The sequence below is a fragment of the Solanum lycopersicum genome, chromosome 10 (genome assembly GCF_036512215.1).
Source record: "Solanum lycopersicum chromosome 10, SLM_r2.1".
Classification (NCBI taxonomy): Eukaryota; Viridiplantae; Streptophyta; class Magnoliopsida; order Solanales; family Solanaceae; genus Solanum; species Solanum lycopersicum.
In genome coordinates this window covers 63,732,314-63,754,089 of record NC_090809.1, presented here as the reverse complement: position 1 = coordinate 63,754,089, position 21,776 = coordinate 63,732,314, and the positions used below count along the sequence as shown (strand labels likewise).

Below are 21,776 nucleotides of genomic sequence, written 5' to 3'. Positions count from 1 at the left end.
ACGAGTGTTATTGGTTGTTGATACAAACTAGAGGATGAGACTTATATTCAAATCTAGCTAAAGTATTTATTTCACCGTTCAAATCTAGCCTAGGTGCATAATTTATGGTTGTAATATAATGGTAGTAGACAGAAGCGGAGTCAGAATTTTTAATAAAGGAATTTAAAATTTGTAGAAATAGACACATGAAGTAGTCGAAGGGAATTTGACATTATAAAATTATTTTAACCATGTATAAATAATAAAAAAAATCGACGTGAACCCCCTTCTTACAAGGTGGCTCCGCCCTGGTGGTGGATTCTATTTTTTATTTCTTCTGTCCGTCAATATTTGATACTTATGTTAAAATTTTATTATTTTAAAATTGCGTCAAGTATTGATTATTTTAATATTTGATGTGCAACGCTCCCCCTTCCTTCTCATTCGGAAAGAGGGGGGAGCCCTGCATACGAATTATTTTTTCTATTTTCATAGCTCAAATCAAAAATATTTTATTTTTAAAGAAACAACATTATTCACTACACTACACCCTTTAGCCTGGTTGTGGCGGAGTTAATTCAAAATTGGATTACTTTTTATTATTATTATTATGTTCTAAATAGATTATTTTTTTAATTTGGATACATTCTTAAGAACCTATTTATTTTAAAAAAATAAGGTATTTTATTACTTATTCCTAATCAGAGAAAATCTAATTAATGAATCTTGATTATATAAATAAGGATTATTTTGAAAGAATTAAGATCAATTTTTTCTTAAAATACTAAAATACAAATTTATTTTAAAACGAAATGAAAAACTAAAATATCGTTTACTTTAAAATAGATGGAGTAATACATTTTTGAAGAAAAAAACCTTAGTGGGATTTTTACCGTAAGAATTTGATATTCTACCTCGTAATCAAGGCTAAAACACCAAGTTATTTATTTATTAAATTTATTAAATTAAAAAGAGTTATGAAACAATATCATTATCTTTGAATTAATCTGCCCACTCCGTTGGGGAATCTAATCTAATGATATAAAAATGATTATTTTAGTCCTTGTTTAAAAGAAAAAAGTTAATTAAAACTCAAAAGCTTCACTATTAATGTTTGGGCCACCCATTTTCTACAATAAAAATCACTATCCATCAATCAAACATTTGAAGTATTTTTTGAAAAATAACTTTCTCTCACCAACCAAATAGAAAATAATTTTTAAAAATAAGCTATTCAATATATATTATCTTTAAGGATAGTTTAATTTGAATGCAAATTATGCTAAAATTAGTTATTTAAATATTTGTTTTTTCTTTAAGTAAGGTTAGAATTAGTTATTTTAATATTATTTTTCTTAATTATTTGATTTGTTATATAAGGTTTTAGGGACTTCAGAATATGTTTGTTACTTTCATTATATTATTTAGAAAAAATTGATTCTGATATTATTATTCACGATCTGATAAATATAAGGGTAAATGCATAAGTAGTCTCCCATATTATAATCGAAATTTCAAAGACACACCTTAACTAAACTAAGGTTTGATTGCCCCCTTGAACTTATTTTTTTTTTGTAATTTTATTCACTTTTTGTCTTACGTGGCACACTCCGTGACTCCATGCAATTGAAAAGTGTGGGAGATATTTGGTTGCCACGTAAGCCAAAAAGGTGCACAAAGTTACAAAAAAAAGTTCGGGGGTAATAGGACCTTAGAATAGTTAAGGTGCGTCTCTGATATTTCGATCATAATCTAGAAAGTACTTGTGCATTTTTCCTATATATAAAGTGATCCTAATTGTGACGTTTAAGCTATATCAAGATTAAAAATAGTGATATTAATTTTTTATTTTTAATATTATTTATGCTTATTCAACATAGTAAATGTTTCGACTTAATATCTTTGTCAACCAATAACAAAAAAAATGATTATACTAATATATGATTATAAGGAGAAGCCACCAATAGTGGATTTGTAAATGATGACTATACTGAAATATAGCACTAGTTCTTCTTGAACGGCTGCCCTAGATATTTTTTTTTAATTTAATTTTAAAAAAGCATTAACTCAGTAAATAGAAGAAGATGGCTGTATAAATTACTGCTGTGCATCTCAACTGGAAAAAAAAGAAGTAATAATGTTCGTCTTATTATTTAAAAAATTAGAGTGGAATAAATAGTTATAAAAGATTTTATTATTATTATTTTCTTTATTAGTGTGTCAGCTCTCGGTAGAACCCTTACGACATTTTTTTGCGCATTTACTCCAACTTTCTCTATTGATCAACATTATTTTGCAGTGTCTCGCTAATTTAGAATTTGAATACATCTTCAAAAAGATTCATGTATATTCCCTCCATTTTGTGCTTTCTTATTTAAGAAGAAAATATTTTTTTAAAGTATAATTATTTTTTATATCAAAACTCAAAATCGAAACCTTTGATTAAGCTAATTCAAGAAAATCCATGTGTATTTCTTTGTTCAGTGTTTTCTAACGTGGATTAATCCAGTAGGTGTTTATTTAATTCACATAAAACTTATTTATGAAGAAATATCTCTTTAGCATAATTTTTTTTTATATATATTCAAAACTTAAAATCAAAATTTGCGATTAAACTAATTAGGAAACTTCTTAATGTGAAAATGGAAAATTGAAGCCTAGTGACAAACTCAATAATGTTGTGCCACTTATTATTGTGCTTTCGTGGTCCAATTTTTTTTCACCATTAAAGTCTATTTGTGTTTCCATTATATTCCTATGAAATATATATTGTCACGTTTTTTCGTGCTAGACTTTTCCCTGTCTTCTTTTTATCTTTTTTTTTTTTGATGAATGCTCAACTAACATACTTTTCTAGTAGCTTATATAATTGATAATAATGAATGAGGTCATTGACTGTCAATTACGGTAAAATCTCCATAAATAAATATTTGATAAATTAATAATTTTTCTAAATAATATTTTTTTATCCTCATTGGGCCAATTGAAAAAATTATGAATTTGATAAGATAATAAAATAATATATTTTCTAAAAATTACTATATAAACATATATATAAATATATGGTCTCATTAGCATTATAAATTAGTAATTCTTGGAAAGTACAAATATATTTAAGATAATTTAATGAAATATGATTTTATTGTGTTTGATTTTTTCTTAAAATCCGAATCTAGTTGAATCTTATCTCTAACTTTTCTTATTGCATCTAGAACTCCGGTGTTGTCTTTTCGAACTGCACCATAAAATTGCGAAGAGTTCTAGATGTGATAAGTGTTTCCTTACGCGTAACTGGTTCCAAAGGTATAGTATCATCTTCAACTTCATTATCAACATTGTTTTTTTTTTTATGATATCCATAATTTCTTCTAAGCTTTAGATCTCTAAACATGTATCACTTTCACTCGAATAATTCAATAGATTATTGTAACAACGTACATGAATATATATAGATTTTACTGTATTCTCCAAATATATATATATATATATATATATGTGTGTGTGTGTGGGCGGTGGGGGGCATTAGAAATTGTATTGTAACCAACATGTGTTGCAAGTAGCACATAAAACATGTCACTTGAAATGATGATTTATAAGACGCATTAAATCTATACTTTCAAATGGGCCCCTCTATAGGTGCAATATTATGATTACAAGGTTGGAGTTTGTTTTTTAAGAAAAATTTTACAAATAGCAAAAATAATAGATATAATAAGTTTCTATAATTATAATTTCGATAATTATATTTTATAGTTATAATTTTGATAATTATGTTTTATAAATCATAACTATAATTTTATTTGTTATGGAGGCTACGGTTTATATATTTTGCTTGTTAGTTTGTGTATATTTATCTTGTAAACATACAAACAGGTAAATATATATGAATAGAGGTTTCGATTTATGTATTTTGTTTGTACGTTTTGTATATTTCGCTTGTGAATACGCAACAAAATAAGTATATACAAATTATGTATTTATATATTTAAGAATTTCGAAACTCCATTAGTATATTTCGCTTGCCAATATACGGTAATTTATTTTGATTTTTTTTTTGTATATAATATTTTAACAAAGTTGGAGTTTCTTTTTTTTTTTTTTTTGGAGGGGGTCTCTACAACAAAAAAAGCGATAACATTTTCAAGACTAAAAAATACTTTCAAGACTTAAAAGAAGTGCTTGAAGCATTTTTTGAGTTACTAAAACACTTTCAAGACTACAAAATAGCATAAAATCCAAAAATCACTAAAAATAAGTCATCCAAACACCACTTAGTGTAGTAGTTAAGGGGTTGTGAGAATTGCTTGAGGTTATGTGTTCTCTATCGCTAATAGCAGCATATACTTTTTTACAAAGATCCTTAATAAAAATCTTGACTTTATTACTGGGACCAAACCAACTATATGTTACATTGTATTTTTAAAAGAAAAACGTTTTTGGACTCCTAAAAGCTTTGCCAAACCAACTATATTTGGGCCCAAACGATCAACCAACTATATGTTGCATTGTATTCGATTAAAAAAAAAAATTTAACCTCCTAAAAGCTTGTCAAACCAACTATATCTTGCATTATATTGAATTCTCATCTGTCCTTCTCAATCATAAAGCACATTATTTGCTGGTTTGAAATTTCCATTTCTCCATGTGTAACTGACTGCTTTGAATATTTCAAAAGAAGATGTTTTACTTTGAACACAAACTTTTTGTTTTAGAAAATTATGTTCTATACGATAAAGGTGACTATTTAAAGTTCACTACACATAATGTGAACTTTAATGTAGAGAGGTTTGGATACTTTTGATTTAAATGTGTTTATTTAACATGTGTCAATTAAGTACATATTTGGCCCCTCTTATTTTAATCGTGGCGTCTACGCCAACTTGCATGCACCTTGACTATTTCGTAGTTTACCTCCTACCTTTTACAGATACTGAATAACTCTGTCCACGATGGAAAAAAATATGAGATGGTAATTTTGGACTAGAATGCAATTGAAATCTCTGTTCCTCCTATTTGCATGCATGGTGTAGTAGATATTGGAGCTTACCAATGTTTCTCTCTATTTGAATACAATGAAAATGTGTTTTCTAACAACTTAATGTTTTCGATGGAATAATCACGCAATTCAACATACGGTCTCTCTAATATAACTCAGATATAGAGTGTCACCTTGACGTGGTGGAAATCATCAGTTTGAGTCTGATTATCCTTAAGCCCAATGTGAGTTTTTCTAGTTGGATTTGCTCCGCTGCTTCAGCTTTTAACACCACAAAAAAAGAAAACCAAATGGTCACACAATTTAACATCCTCACACGAGCCTAGTTCCACAAGAGCATTATCATAAGCCTTTTACTAGAGGATACGAAATCTTAAAAAATGAGACTGCAGAGCAAGAAGGCAAATGGACTTATCCAGAAATAGAGAGTACATGAAGAATGAAACTTTTACATTAGCATACAATTGTGTGTCAAGTAAACTGTTCAACTTTACAAGGATTACTTGGTCTAACTTTCTCTCTCTCTCTCTTTTGAATTATTTCACAAATCGGAGAAAAAAGGCGAAAAAGATTCCCAAGTTAGTGGTCATTGAGATGATGTAGCTTGATCATGGATTCTTCAAACCTCTACAATAGCAATCTCGAAGATAAATCGTCAACCCCTCAGTAGAGACTGACCAAAGAGATTGATGAAATTGACAAGCCTGTACTGTAGAATTATCTGTCCGGATATCAGGAGTTCAATTTTTCCAAGATCTGCAAATGCCTGGATGATGAATGATCATCAGCAATTCGCGCTATCCTTGGCATAAGCCTAATAGAGTATGTCTCGATTGTTGTAGAGAATCAATCACTTGCTCATTGAAAGTCAGACACTATCCTGTTCCATATCAGTCCGAAGAAATTTCCATGGTCCATCTCTTGTTTGTAGCCTAGTATCACAAGTGCTTGTCAAAAAAGTTTATAATGAAAAGTAACAGTAAATGCAACTCTGTTCAATTCGTGAAATTACCACTCTCAAAGGTTGGTGAAAGAGATAGACATGAGAGATTTACCTCCAAAGTCCAGCTACAACACGCAAGGCAACGAAGAGAAAGAGTCCCGCCCAGACACCAGGAAGACCGAACAATGGCGCAGCCACAAGCAAGAAGATTGAGGAGATTGTTCCAATCACAAACTGTTTGTCAAACACACGAAGCTGAATCAGAAGGAGGGGTTATAGACTGATGATATTTTAAATGTTTGTCACAATGTAGGACACACTCCAAAGCCACTATCTTTATTTATTTTTTTCCCTATATTGGTGCTTTGCATTGAATTCAATTAGCTACACCGATTCAAGAATGTTCAAGAAGCATCTCATTGATTGGCTAAAACCCGGGCTAGCTCAAATTGATATGTATTTTCTCGGCTTTACTTCATCATTGCTGTACATGCCCCTAGCAGCTGTAGGTAGCACTGTTTGGTTATGGTTCAACTATACAACAATTCATTACTATGTGTAATCACCTTCCAGGACAACTTACTACTTGATCCTTTCTTGCTCCTCTAGACTTTTCATTCCTAACGTCTTCTTACATGGTTTTGTTACTGACAAAGAAATAACCTAACCAGAACTGCAAATATCATGTAACGATTTCTTTTTGTTTGACATCTGATCACCTCATAGAACCATATAGACTCTGCTAACTTTGTTTCCCTTTTAATTTTCCACTAAGAGAGATTCAATTAATGCAAAAGTTTTGAAGTCTTTATTTCTGGTATCGCAGATCATGGTTCTCTGAAGAAAAAAACAGTGACATGCCATAATGCTTACCATAGAATATGCAGCAAATTCGAAGTCCGAAACACCATAATAGAGCCCGTCAAGAACGAAGGCAATGGCATTTACTGGCTGAGATCCAGCAACAAACTGTCCAGTAGATCATAGTAATAAGAAAAATAATAAGTAGTTTATCATTCAAATATCAAGTTAATCCGGATAACAACCTGACAGCTCTATACAAGGTTAGAAATGGCAGCCGTGTGCTTAATTCTATAAATGACAAAAACTATTTCATGGTATCGAAATTAGCTAGCTGGTGCAAAGTAGGAATTGTAGTCTTAACGTAAACTTAGGGGAACATGCACTGTTTGGGGTTCAAAATCCTAAAAGGGAAGAATGCTGAGGGAATCTGGATAAGACTTTCATACCAGAGTACCAGATTTGGCAATTTCCAGAACTTCAGAGTCCGTGCTGAATAAGGCGGAGAGTGCTCCAAAACCAACGAACAAGCTAAAACCCAAGGCAACTCCTGTCAATGCACCAATCTGACAAGATTTTCACATAATGAATAAAAGATGTAGCAGGTCAGTGTCTCTGTTATTACTGTTTTCTCTTAAAAGCTAAGTCAGTAATCATAGTTGAAAGTCGATAGACTACTGCAGGAGTAAGAATGCAAGTTACCTGTAGAACTTTATAAACCACTTCGCGTGCTTGGCTATAATTACCTTGAGAAACGCCACCAGCAAGGAGAGCCTAAAGATCAACAGAAAAAGAATGCAATATTCAAAAAAACGAAAGATTAAACTCATTTATCATAACTAAAGATTGAAAGCAATAATTTAATGGAAATTATCTGAATAGGACACTAACTATAATCTCGTTGTGAACCTCTGTTAAAAAAAAATCCTGTGACTTCATTGGTAACCAAGAAGATTAAAAATTAAAAGAAGAAATTCAAGAGTTATATGATACTTCCATTTGTTACAGGGAGCCACATTGAGGTCCTAATCACCAATAAAAATGAATTTTATTGAGACGTAAAGTAGAGCTGCTGAACGAACTTCCTAAACGTTATTCAGTAAAGCCAGAAATGACAGCAGAGAAAACAAATACGATTAGTTAAAGTATACCTGCCCGGCAAGTGCCAAGGCATCAGTTAACAGAGATACTGCTAGCCAAACTTCAACACATATCTGATGACCAGCCATAGGCACGGGGCCCTCTCGTGCTGCCAGAGCCGTTGACAGTGTAGTGGTAATTAGAAGTGCTAAAGTCCTCCCTATTAGAAGTGCACCTAGAAAAGACAAGAACAAGCTTAACCTAAGAAAGGTCTGATCTTTTTATTTTGAAAAAGATAAGAGAATTTCAATATATTCTGATAAAGTCCACAAGAGACGCTCTTAAATATCATTCGACGGGCTTCAGACATGCAAAAATTTCTGCAGTCACTCAAAGACCAAATGCTAGTTTATGCGTTTGGTACATGAAATCCTTAGTGTGTTAGGTTTCCTTTTGCAACATAAGATGCTCTATCCAAATACTAATTTTCCATGCCTAAAAATAATATGCTCAACAAATGCAAAATTAAAATGGACTTGAACTTAACCAAAAGTTTGTACATCATTTTAGAGATATATCATGCAAAATAATCGGCATTGCTTTGTATCTCATGCAAAATTGTTTCTTCTAACTTAAATGTGCTGTATAATCGTCATTCCACCCTTACTCTATCTTCAAATGTAAATGAAATTCATACATCTTGAAAAAATATTTTTAATCTAAAGTAGTCACTTCAACTGTGGATAAATATCTTTATATGCAGATATACTCAAGTTTCACTAGCTGCTGCAATAGAAAATTCAGTAGGACACATTTGAATGCCGTGTCAAACAGATTATTCACACAAAAGGGGAGTCTTCTTATCAATATTCTCTTTGTTAACCACCAAATGTATCCTGATTCAGGTATTGTTTCAAGAGTTACCAAGAAAGTACCAGATTTTAGATACTGAGGAAATCTTCCCACGTTAACGTCTGGAGCAATAAGAAGAACTTTCCCGTTTAATTTCCACAGAAGGATAGAAGCTGTCAAGTATCTGGTAAAAATGTTGATCAAACAAAAAAATAAGATAAAGAAAATGGACAGCTAGTTATATCATGTATAGAGTAGCTACGGTTTGGTTTACCGCCAACAACATACTCAGAAATCACACCAGCAATTGCAGCACCACTAACGCCAAAACCAAAGGTGAATATCAAAATTGGAGACAATAATGCATTAAGCAAGTTACCAGCTCCTGACAATCCAGAACTCCATAGTCAGATATGGAAGTAGAAGTATCAATATTTTACTCAAACATTTGAGACATAACTAAAAAAATTCCTATATATCAGGCCATACTGAGGGGGGTGGGGTTTCCAGGGAGGAGGTTTTCCATTGAGCAACGACATTACTTCGTTAAATAAAGCCATACTCTAGGTACATCTCATAACGTAGTAGCATCCCCTAGAGAAATATTGTCAAGACGCGCTTAAGCCCTGAAGCGAGTCTCAAAACGTGTTGAGCAGTTCTAAGGCATACTTTTCCTTGCCAATGAGCCTCTTCTGAAGAGGTTATACTAAAACAATTGATATTTCACTTTATCGTATTTTTTTTTCAATTTCTTTGTTCATATGTTTGTAATTTTCTCCCTCTGTGACCTTTTTCATTAAAGCCCATGTTTTATTTGCGCTTAAAGCCTGTCTTAGAGCTTTTTTGCTCTTTCTGCTTTTGATAACACTATCCCAGAGTAGTTTCTCCATCGTTGAGTGAGCTAAACAAGTCTTCAATAAAAACTGGTCTTATCCATACTTCGCCAAGACGTATGAATTCAAATGAAGTCAAACGTCTAAACTAGTGCCTTGTACCTATATATTTGCAACTGTACTTGTGTAGGAAAACTTATTGTATATTGAGGCTTAATATGAAAAGCATAGGGCGTAAACAAAACGTTTTTATCTCACTTTAGTAATGAATTTGTGAAATTAATATCTAAACAGAAACTTTACAGCTAGAAGCAGTTATCAGCCAACAATCTATAAATAATATTTATGAAACCGGATTATCAGGCACAACATGTCAGTACAGATTTCACATGGATTTGCTTTATGTAGATAAGAGAAGTAATTGGGTATCATTGATACTTGCCAACAGCATATAAAGGAGTTTTTGTGTCCTTAAATCCACGAAATGTTCCTTGAGCAGCAAGTGCAATAACGACTGGTGGAGCTCCAAATGCCCGCATTGTAAGGAATTGCTCAGCTGGTTCACGCATCGGTGAATCCTGTGACACATCAACAAGCCCAAATAGACTTACACTGAATATCTTTAGCAAACAGCAATACACAACATAAGGGGAAGCATAAATCCAAGAAGTTAGGCCTCATGCTAGAAGAATAAATCGTTTTCCAAATTAAGACATACAACAGATATACCCATGGTATTCATCAGGAAACCGGAGCCAACAAAAAGTCCAACAGCTTCCACAATGCCAAGGCCGAGGGCAAGTAGTAAAGAAGTTGATACTGAAGGAAGTAGTATCTTGCTTTGTGAATCAGGTGAGCTATCTAGTTTAAGAACAAAAATATAACTCACATCAGTGACAAACAATGTTTGGCAAATTCACATGAGATGCTTCGACAAACAATCATTGTCACCTTTAGCAATCAATGCCTGCTCTTCAGCAACGAAAGAAGTTGTGACGTTGAGCAAAGGAACATTGAACAATTTCGAGATGAGGTTGAAAACTGATACCGAAATACCTACTGCTGCCAATTCAACAGATCCTACAAAACATATCAATAGATACGTAAGACAAACATGGACCAATATGTTGCAAATATTTTTAATTCTCTCCTACTTTATTTCAGCCATCTCAGAAGATTAGTAGCTTAACACTTTCTCCTTCCGTTCCGAAATACTAGTCATATTGTGCATCTCGAAAATCAAATTACACGAACTTTTACCAACATTTTAAGAATAAAATGTCAAAAACACACCTAAACTATTCTTTTTTTAGTATCATACCTAAACTATTGCAAGTTTGGGAAACACACCTAAACTATCACTTATTTGTTTGAGAAACACACCTCAATGCTGACTGGACCAAATGTGTGTATATACACACACTTAGCTCCTCCTGTGTTCTCCATTTTATTCTTTCTTAGGCTAATTTGATTTGTTCTTCATTTTAATTTCTAACCTTTAGCCGCGGTGGAATTGTTTCCCATGTGGCATTTTTTATTTTTTATTTTAAAAAAGTATAATACACACACCATCACATATTACTTGAGATGTACTGTTTCTCAATATAATACACACACCATCACATATTACTTGAGATGTACTGTTTCTCAAAATGCTCACACTCCCAATAGTAAAGGTGTGAAACTCAAGAAATAGAGAGAGTTTGTGTGTGTGTTTGACACTTCAATGTGTTTTGTCACCCATTATAATATCGGATGAGTTGCAACTTATAGTTTGACTCTCGAAAAGCAAAATGTGACGAACATTTTGAGACGATGGAGTACTAAGTTGTAAAAAATGGGCCTTTTCCATCTTAATCCTACTAACTATATTACATTAAACCATAACAAAGACTGGGATACTAATCATACCTAAATGTCCAACAAATGCAGTATCAACAAGTGAAGTAATAGGATCAGAAGCAAGAGCTAACGCCGCGGGCAACGCAATCGACACAATATCCCATCCAATTCCATCAAATTTCAGCACTTCTCTGCAAATAACCCAACACACAGATCAGGAGAAAACACACAAAAAAAAAATTAAAAATAACAAAAGCAAGTGTGTTGAAGATAATACAGCAGGGAAGTGACTGAATCCCACAGTGATGAAGAAGATGAGGATGGAATATCCGGGTCAGGGTCCGGACTCTTGACCCGACTTTCTCCTGAATCAGAATTTGAGTTAGATATCGAATTTTGGGATAAGGTTTTACGATTTTTCTCATTAATTGATTTGAGTAGTGTAGTTCGGAGTCGAGCTGAGCAATTAGTGTTGTTATTTCGTAGTTGATTAGTACAGTTGCAGAAATAACTGTAATTCTGATTCTTCCGGTGAAGAGATTGTGTAAATAATGGATTTATACATTGCTGGTGAAGGCCAGTAGCCATAGTTGCTCAACTGGAGGTGAATAGAATCTCTAGATTTCTGGGGAAGAAAGGTGAATTATCAGTTTTTAATTTTTCTATTTTTTTTTTGTTATCAACGAAATTAACGGCTGAAATACAATTTCATTGATATTACTTTGTTTCGCGTAAAATTTAAAGTGGACAAGTAAAATTCGGGAAAATATCTTATGGAGAATAGTATTTTCAATATGGTTAGTAGTAAGGGGGGCGCCAAATTTTGTGGTTCACACAAAGCCCATATACCAATTTTTTAGTTTTTTTGAAGTGCTTTATAACAACTGTTATTTTAAAAATAATAAAATATTATCTTGTGATATTTAGAAATTTAAGAAAAAACTTATATTTGTTTCATAATGGAAAGAGTATAATATTATAGTTTGTTTCGACCTTATTTGATTTGTTATAGTATGTTTCGTTACTTCATAGAATAGAATAAAATCGATCTATTTCTTATCCTTCTCATATTATATTTGTGAAATCATTTGGTATTACATATTTCTATTTGGGGGCGGACTCACGTTGGATCTATGGAGTTCACCCGGATGTCCTCAGTAAAAAAATATATGATATATAAGGTAAATTTTTTATATTTTTGTATACATACATATATATATATATATATATATTGAACCCCCACAATAACAAATAAAAATAGATAGCTTAGTGACAAGTTCCATGAATATTAAGATGCACGGCCCCAATTTGAATCCCTACGATAATATTTATTTATTTTCCTTTTTAATTAATTCTGTTTTTCAAACTTTTTTTGGCCTTATTTTTCATTTTAAAATGTGCCAAACACATTTATATTTTTATTTTTCAAACCCCTAAATGAAAATCATGAATCTACCACTGTTTCCTGGGCTAAAAAGGAGTTTGATTTGGAAGACCATACCCACATCATTTTTTTGGGAGCAATTTTTCTAGTAAAGATGTTAATTAATTGCACCAAACTTGGCAAATAAAAACTAATACAAATAGTTGGATGATATGAAAATTACATAACTTTGTAAATTTGTTTTATCATTTCAAATAAAAGGTGTTCGATTTTCCATTTGTTCCATAATCACCAAATTTAAACTTGCATAGAATTACAGGAATCTTAGTCCCTCTATAATATTTCCAAAACTCACAACATATATGAATGAATGTATGTACACGGTTCGTGGTATACCAGCTAGTTCAGCGAGTACATATACTACCTCCCACCAACACTTGTATCGAGAATCACCAAACTATCAAAGCAAACTCAAACGGAAGAAGCATTTCGTAATAAACCTTGAGGTTCAAGATTTTGCTTCAACACCTAACAGACGAAACATGCTATGCTCATTTGAGATGTACATTATACGTTCAAGGGGGTAAAATTTCCTTTTGCTTTTCTCCAGGATAGTGGGAAAGAACTTACAAAGTGTGCCTGTTTTTCACAAAAACTGAAAAAGCAGTTCATTCCATACATCAGGCACACCAGGCAAGCACCAATGGATGCAATCCGAGTAACTTGCAGGGTCTGCTAATCTCTCAGGAGTCAGCGCCTCCCAAAACTTACGGTAGATTGAAGGGTGGCCGTCTTTCCTGTAATCTGAGAGCTGAGTAATGTTGAGAACGTTAACCTTTGAGCCCAACCTAGCAAGTGTTCTCTCCACCATCTGCATTGTGGGCAAGTCGGAATCTATGCCCCAGTATGTTCCATTCAAGGGAAGCTTCTCGTTGTAGCAGTTTCCTTCACTTCCTGGTTCCCATTCTCCTTTCCTGAAGGTTGAAAGAAGCAAATAGGGAAAGATATGATTTCTTACGGTAGGAAACACACCAAGAAGAATCTTTCGTGTTGGATTTCAGCAACTGGTTGTATTAAAACATAAAATCAAATACTATGGCCTTTTGACCCCAACAACAGACCCACTGAAATCCCCACAGGAGGGGTCGGGGGAGGGTAGAGTGTACACAGATCTAGCCACACCTCAAGGAGGTAGAGAGGTTGTTTCCAAAAGACCCTCCGCTCAAGTAACACATATCGAAGCAGATTTAAGAGGAGGAAACAAAAGTAATAAAGATATAGCAAATAATAGGGAAAATATTTTTAAAAAGCATAGTAACCACAACAAGATAAAATGATAGCCAACAACATGTAGTAGCAGAAATCGAGGGACTTAAAAGTACGAGGATGGTGCTAATACTACTAGTACGCAAGGAGTCACACTGGACAATGAGACGACGCTCAACTACTAACTTAACACCCTAACCGGCGAACTTTATTACTTTCTATCTAATGACATGTCCTCAATAGGCTGGAGATGCACCATGTCCAGACAAATCATCTCTCCCCAATGTTTTTCGGTCTGCCTCTCCCTCTCCTGAAGCTCACCTCAGCCAACCTCTCAACCTCCTCACTAGGGCATCTGCATCTCTCTTCTTCACATGTATGAACCATTTCAATTCACTTCCCTCCTCTTGTCTCCACAAAAAGACACCCACACCTAGTCCCGAAGATTTTCATTCCTAATTTTGTCTCTTCTAGTAGCCCACACATCCACCTCAGCATCCTCATTTCTGTTAGTCCCATTTGCAGAACATGGAAGTTCTTAACTGCCCTTTTGACCCCACCTTGTATTAGAAATGGATAATTAGTCCAAATATCTTGTGCTATGACTATTGAGTCCTACAAAATGGACTCAATAGTTATAGCACAAGATATTTGGGAATTCTGTAAACAATGCACATAGGCAAATGAATTTGAGAGCTTTACACTCTGTGCAAACTTCTGATCTGTTCAGTTCACCAATTTGTTCTAAATTGACAAACTAAGTAAAACTTATACATCAACTACTTAACATTAGATTAAAACATCAACATACACAAAAGATGCTGCTTTCATTCTCCTAATTGTTCATATAAAGTAATCAACAAATAATTTTGAAATTTAGAGTCAAGTCAAGCTTATGCACTATGCCTCAGAATTTTTACAGCCGAGTCACCTAGCACACTGGTAACAAACAATAACTCATGTCACGTTTGACAAATAATTAACAACTTTGTAGTTAAGTACTCAAAGTAAGCTTTAGCAGTGAAAGAAGAGCTCCTCACTTACGTGAAATGTGTAGGGGACATTGTGACAAAAAAGACCTTCTTCGCAGGATCAACATTGGAATCCACCCAATTTGCCCAGGCGTCCATAGCTAACTCCATGCCTCCCAAACCATTTATTTCCTCGCAAACTCCATTTTCTTCAGAACTCCATCTAAAAAGGTAACAGAACTGATAAGAATGCAATCTTCTTTTCTTTGTGAAATTTCGATTAATTCTAAGATAAGAAATATAAATAGTTTAAAAGTTCCTGGTGAACTGAAAGTTTGCAATTTGAAGAAATATGAAATCGGGAAATCCAGCCGAGATAAAATAGCAAAAGAGAAATCAGGCAGCACTCCTTTTCCACCGTTATATATTTTAAATTTTCATTTATCAGCTTGCTGAGAAGTCAAATATTAGTTCTTGGCATTTCTGCTTTAAGTCAAGATCTAATTACTTAATTAGAGTTCATACTTACAATAACTTAACAGGGCCCTGTCTCCACCAAAGATATGAATTGAAGACCAATATATCGGCATGCATCCATTCTGATGAATGCCTAAGAAGTGAATCTGGACGTAGTATTCGTTCAGAGAGTCTGTGATCAACTGGATCATCAGAATTTGATTCGACAAGAAGTGGAGCCCAAAGAAACTCTATGCTGGCATTGTATTCCTGTCATCAACACATAAACACTTGAATTTAGTAACGGACGTTAACTTATCTTGACGTAATCATCACCATCAACAGATATGAAGTACATTTAAACTTGACATCACATAAAGTTAGAGATCACTTAGTCGAATGATACATTTCATATACTGAATATAAGTTCACTTCACCTCTGCTCTAAATATTGAAAGGTGGGCCTGTGGTGTCATGAACTTCTTATCAGCTGGAATAACAGATTGCATTAGACACACCATCGATATCCACTGTCCTCTATTCAGTGAGTCTCCCACAAACATTAGTCTCTTCCCTCTTAATTTCTCCCACATTTCAGTCACATTCCACCTGCATATCAACATTAACACATAACACTTTCTACAACATAATACAAGAAATCAAACATCATAGGGCGAGATTAACTAATCTGAGATTTTATCAGTTGGTTACTACTATGAAGTTACTCACATATTCTTTCATCTAACATTACAATTGGTTTGTGAATGTTATTACCCTATATACCTTAGAAGGGAAAAGGTGCGTATATATTTGCCGTCTAATAAATGGTGCATATTTACCCGTTTTGTTAAAATACCTATATTTTACCAAAACAATACGACGATATGCCAATGAACCACATTAATGATCTTTCATCTAAATGCTAATATTAGATACATACTAAACATGGCCCGGCATAAATAGGTACAATAACAAATGAGCTAGAATAATACACAAAAAGCAGAAAGAATCAAAACTTACCTCTTCAAATTGCAGTTATGAGGTTGCCATCTCCAGTACTGATACTCCAGATCTTGCCTACCATGCTTGTGGCACGCCAATTGATCGGACATATAAGGACAATCAGACTCTTTATACAGTGGATGTGAACTATTATCAAACACCCATTCACCAGAAAAATAATCACATGTTTCAGGCATTTCTCTCCGGCCACCGGACTCCGGTTTAAAGCTATCCCATTCAGCTCTCTTTCCACTATACTTCACAGTAGAGTGACAAGCACTAGATTTATCCAACGGCACTAACAACACCAGAAAACACAAATCCCTTCAGTTGAGCTCAAAAATACACAAACATCAAACCATTATTTCGCAGAAAAACTGAAATTAATTAAAAGGGTCCTTATTACTGAACTCCAACTTCATGAAAATGCAGGGGGGGAAAACACCATATTCAAATCGCCAAAAAAATTGAAATTGATCAAAAGGGTCCTTGTTTCTGAACTTAGATTTCAAGAAAATGCAGAAAAAAACACCATACCCAAAAATTGAAAAAAAAAAAAACCCCCACAAACCATCCCTTTAAAAACTTGCTCATAAAACGAAGAAAAATGTCGAATCAAGAAAACTAACCAGGAGGAATTTTTGTTACGGTGAGGTTTTTCACTGATTGGAACAAAGGGTCTTCCTCTTCCTTGGCTAAAGTAGATGAATCATCATCATCATCAGTATGGTGAGTGGAGTTTTTTGACTGAATCTCATGAATGTAAATTTCATTATAGAGGATAGAGAAAACAATGAAGATGAAGAAAACGAGTGCTATAAGAGGATACTGAGTTTTCTTCTTCGGCCATTTCTGCATTTTTTGAGAGAGAAATGAAGAAGACCGAAAGAATGTTGATTGACTAATCTAATTTCTACAACCGACAATGACAATCCTTTTAAATCTGAACAAATTCAATGAAAATAATAAATATTGATGATTTTGTTTGCTTATTTGGCAAAAACTACTAAAATTATTTCGTATACACGATCTGATTTGATGTATTAAAAATATCTTAATTATCTAAGTACACAATTTATGCTATTATATTCTCTACAATTTTCTTATCATTTAAAAAAACTATAAAAATTCATTCTTTACACGATGCATTAGTCGAATACATCAGTTTATTTTATGTATCAATCGAATACATCACTTTTATGCGATGTATCAGTTGGATATATCACTTTACTATGTATCGAGACGTATGAAAGGTTACTTCTTAAATTGTATCAGTCGGATACATCTTACATCACTTTATGTGATGTATATGGACATTCATGATGTATCACGACGTCGAGTTATATATTCGAAACCGAAAATAATGTATCAGGACGTTGAAGAATGTATTCAAAATTGAGACGTGACGTACACTGATGTTTTAAGATGTATCCAGATTTCACCTAATTTAAGAAATTTTGTAATTGAAAAATACTAGAGATAGAATGTAATTAACTCTTAAAAACTGTGAAATTTGTGTAGAGCTATTACACGTAACGGAAAGGATGTAAACAAAAAGGTTTTGAAGAAAAACTATGTCTTTAAACTATTTACATTGTTAATATTGTCATTGCAGTTAGTTACATGGGTTGAAAATATATACCAAACAAAGTATTAATACTACATGCAATAAAGTTAATACATATATTAATTTAACGTGATCTTGTAGATAAATTATGTTACTTAAGTCAGAATCTTTTAAAAATAATTTCTCTCTAGATAAAAATAAAATTTACATATATTTTAACCTATTCACATCTCATTTATAAAATTTGTTATTATTGTTTTTTTGTTGAAGTTACAAACAAACCCTATTTTAATCTTAGTATGGGGTGGTTAAGCGTGTGTATATATATTATAATCTTTAATCAATTGTAATATTCACTTTTGATTCTTATATACGATAAAATATTATTTTTGTATGCATGAGAATATATATAAATTTAAACAACATTACCTAACATTTATTATGATTAACTAAAAAACCATAATTCTTCTCATTAATATGATTGGAGGAACAAAAGTGCTATTATTCCTAAATTAAAACACCATTAAATTGTAGTGTTTATTATTAATGGGAAGGGTGGACCTTAATGATTCCTTGTTAACGTGCATCTAACTAAGAAAGTTTGTATTTTACATATTTTAACGTGGTTCCCATTACAATTAATAATTAATTTTTTTTACATTTTGTGCTTCATGCATAATTATTTAATGCAAAAAGAAAAAGAGAGTATAAACGTAAATTGTTTTTTAAAGGAACGAGGGAAAAAATAGCAATGGGTGGAATTAGCATAAATATATGGACAACTTTCATATATAACAAACAAAAAATTCATATTTGTATGTTATAGTAAACTTTGCATAATTGCGCTCCATAGCAAACATAAAACTGTATAATTTGCTATACATATACAATTGTATAATTCGCTGGCCTAAATTGTATAATTCGCTGGTCTAAATTGTATAATTCGTTGGCCTATTTCGCTGCAATTGTAAAATTTGTTTTGCATACAGTTGAATCGAATTAAAATGTATGTCTATTGCATAATTATAAGTGTATAGCAAGAATATATATATGTTTTTCTCGCTTTATACAAAAACAGAAACACAATATGTACACTTCTGTTGTATAAAGCTAGAGAAAATTGTATTTCACCGCAATTGTATAATTCGCAATTGTATAATTCGTTGGTCTTTTTCTCTGCAATATTTGAAGTAAAATGTTTGTAAATTGTATAATTAAGTGTATAACACGAAGATATACATTTTTGCATGTGCATATATAATTTTCTCTCGCTTTATACAAAACATAAACAGAATTATACACTTCTGTGTATAAAGCGAAAGAGGCGAGGGAGAATGGAGAGTGGCGAGCGAGATTTTTGGGAGAGAGACGCTGACAAATTTTAGTTAATGTTTGCTATGGAGCACAATTAAATCAAACCCTAGCTATTCCATTTAATTTAGGTTATTAGTTTGCTATTATATACAATTTTTCATATATATATATATATATATATATATAATATATATATATATGGATTCTTTTGTTTTATTCTAAGATTATTTTTAAATTGTTTCTTGAGCATTGATATTTAATGATGATTAGAGTGGAATTCGTTAGCAATAAATAAGCAAAAATTTGTACCCATGTAGATAGGCATATATCAATAGGTACAAATTTGTATATGATAATAATTTTACATTGTATAAATATTTGTTCTTCTTTCTTTCTGCATGTTAAATGGACTTTTAAAATGTCTCTTAAATAAAAAAAAATGTGATTTCTCATGATCATGCCATAAAAGTTTATTTGATATTTGCCATTAGGTGAGATTAGAGCCGTCAATATGAGCTACACCTGTTAGGTCGGTCTGGCTTAACCCGAGATTTAATAGGGATGGATTATGATTTTTGGAGCCCATTTGATAAACGGACTTTTTAGTCCGGCCTGAATAAGTCTGCTGATTTGTGGTGCTTGAGAAATATCGGTAGAACTGGCCCGTGGACCAATAAAAATTAATTAAAAATATAATATAATATTAAAATTTAAAATTAAAGAGAGTCTAAACTCAAAATAATTAGATTAATATTTTTATTTAGATATTTATATTTTTACTTGAAAGAAAAATTAATAAGTATTATAAAAATAAATGTAATTGTGAATTTGATTAAAAAGTAGTAACATTAACACCATTTAATATTGTTTTGTCGATATTTATGATAATATTTTAAAATTATAATTTATAATGTAATTTAATAGTTCTAAAAATAATATAATTTTTTTAAAAAAATGGGTTGATCCGGCAAGTCTGTAACCCACGATTGTGGATTGGGTCGGCCATTTTCTGGCCCACACCAAAAATAAGCTAGCTCGGCCTGATCCGTAAAATATCAAAGCCTGTATGGATTAGCCCAGATGGGGTGGACTAGCCCATATTGAAAACTATAGTTGAGATGCTCGAAAAATAAGAAAATAGCATTTTCTCGTATTTTTTTGCTTTTGTAATTGAAAAATAGCACTATTCTAGTGACGTATTTGATATAAAAGAAATTTAAAAAAAAAGTTATTTACTCTTTTCTTTTTTATAAATAAGCAAAAAAAATATTATCGTAAAACCAGATGTATGTATGATCTTTTAAATTTTAGACATAAATAGCCTGCAAAATTTCACCCTTAATAGCGCGCAAATTTTATTTTCTCAACAATAGTTATGTTTTGGTGATTTTGTTTCTTTTATTCTAATTTTTGATGTTATCTTATATATATGGGTATTCGATGTATTACACTTTTGAAGAACGTTTTATAACTTTTGTTGATATATTATAGAAGAGTTTTAATCTCGTAAATTTTTTCTCTTTCATACTAAAAAGACTTTCCACACAAATATAGTGTTGATTGAATAAATTATTTTTATCTTGTTATATTTATTTTAGTTGATACACTTGTCATAAAAGTGAATTTTTCTTCTTCGTCTTCTTCTAATAATAATAATAATAATAATAATAATAATAATACATAGATACACTTGATACATTAATGCATATTTGATGTTGTTTTATTTGATGAACGTATTAATGCATGCGTATTTGAGATCAAACCGTGCATGTTTCTATGTTGTTAAATTGATATTAGATACAATAGATGAAATTGATATTTGTCACGAGATCATGATAATTGTGAAATTGAGATTAGATAATGAAATTGATATTGGATACAAACACACTTATAGTCGTAAAATTAATATAGTATTCACGAATACAGTCATAAAAATTGATATAAGCTTATGTATATATAATCATGTACATATTTTTTAAATTAATATTGGATACATTAGATACACTTTATAGAATTTGATACGAGCTCATGCATATAAAGTCAGATGCATGTGCTTTCATGTTCTACTGGGACAGAAATACATAAAGAGAATTGTGAAATATAAATATAAATTAAGGACGGCTTAATATACTTTGGGGTCTTAAGCGAAATATTAGTGTGTAATATTGTTTTTTCAATTATTGATTTTAGGTATAATTTTATCAGTTTAACATTGGAAAACATTTTTTCAGTGAGGTAATTATTAATTATATGAATTGTTGACATAACTTTATAAGTAATAAATTGACAAATATTAAATAAAGATAAGAATTAGAATCATAAAATCTGATTTAAGAAGTTGATAACTTGATATACAATATTTTAATATGCTTGTTGTAATGTTTAAAACTACAATTTAAAAAGAAATAAAAACGAATTAGTAATTCACTTTATTCAACACTTTTTGTTATTAATTCTTATTTTTAACAAAGTATAAAAAATGTTAAAGTG

General features: G+C 31.9%; 2 protein-coding genes across 3 annotated transcripts; both read right to left on the bottom strand.

Annotated features, from left to right (window-relative positions):
• Positions 1–5,404: 5,404 nt before the first annotated feature.
• On the bottom strand, positions 5,405–12,144 carry LOC101248929 (protein DETOXIFICATION 44, chloroplastic). 2 transcript variants are annotated; one of them, XM_010314007.4, is made up of 13 exons: positions 11,604–12,144; positions 11,396–11,517; positions 10,436–10,564; positions 10,203–10,345; positions 9,927–10,062; positions 8,940–9,036; positions 8,735–8,835; positions 7,871–8,034; positions 7,422–7,493; positions 7,169–7,285; positions 6,792–6,887; positions 6,031–6,152; positions 5,405–5,907 (listed from the first exon to the last, which is right to left on the bottom strand). In XM_010314007.4, exons 1-13 carry the CDS (start codon positions 11,912–11,914, stop codon positions 5,844–5,846), a joined length of 1,674 nt encoding a protein of 557 aa, XP_010312309.1. In that variant the 5' UTR covers positions 11,915–12,144; the 3' UTR covers positions 5,405–5,843. The 2 variants fall into 2 exon arrangements, with proteins under 2 accessions (XP_010312309.1, XP_069146190.1); XM_069290089.1 differs by having other exon boundaries at positions 11,396–11,512; positions 11,604–12,078.
• Positions 12,145–12,938: 794 nt separating this feature from the next.
• LOC101257124 (protein trichome birefringence-like 35) lies at positions 12,939–17,364 on the bottom strand. Its single transcript, XM_004249556.5, has 6 exons — positions 17,035–17,364; positions 16,424–16,703; positions 15,841–16,012; positions 15,477–15,673; positions 15,021–15,170; positions 12,939–13,684 (listed from the first exon to the last, which is right to left on the bottom strand). The coding sequence occupies exons 1-6, from the start codon at positions 17,261–17,263 to the stop codon at positions 13,357–13,359; spliced, it is 1,356 nt and encodes a 451-aa protein (XP_004249604.1). The 5' UTR covers positions 17,264–17,364; the 3' UTR covers positions 12,939–13,356.
• Between the last annotated feature and the right edge of the window lie 4,412 nt (positions 17,365–21,776).

Coding starts and splice junctions, on each gene's coding strand:
- LOC101257124 (XM_004249556.5), bottom strand. CDS start 17,263: ATGCAGAAATGGCCGAAGAAGAAAACTCAGTATCCTCTTATAGCACTC. Junction 16,013..16,423: donor CATAACTGCAATTTGAAGAG/GTAAGTTTTGAT, acceptor GTTGATATGCAG/GTGGAATGTGACTGAAATGT. Junction 15,171..15,476: donor CAGGGCCCTGTTAAGTTATT/GTAAGTATGAAC, acceptor TTACCTTTTTAG/ATGGAGTTCTGAAGAAAATG.
- LOC101248929 (XM_010314007.4), bottom strand. CDS start 11,914: ATGGCTACTGGCCTTCACCAGCAATGTATAAATCCATTATTTACACAA. Junction 7,286..7,421: donor TGGTTTATAAAGTTCTACAG/GTAACTTGCATT, acceptor AAATCTTGTCAG/ATTGGTGCATTGACAGGAGT. Junction 6,153..6,791: donor AATTTGCTGCATATTCTATG/GTAAGCATTATG, acceptor TTTGACAAACAG/TTTGTGATTGGAACAATCTC.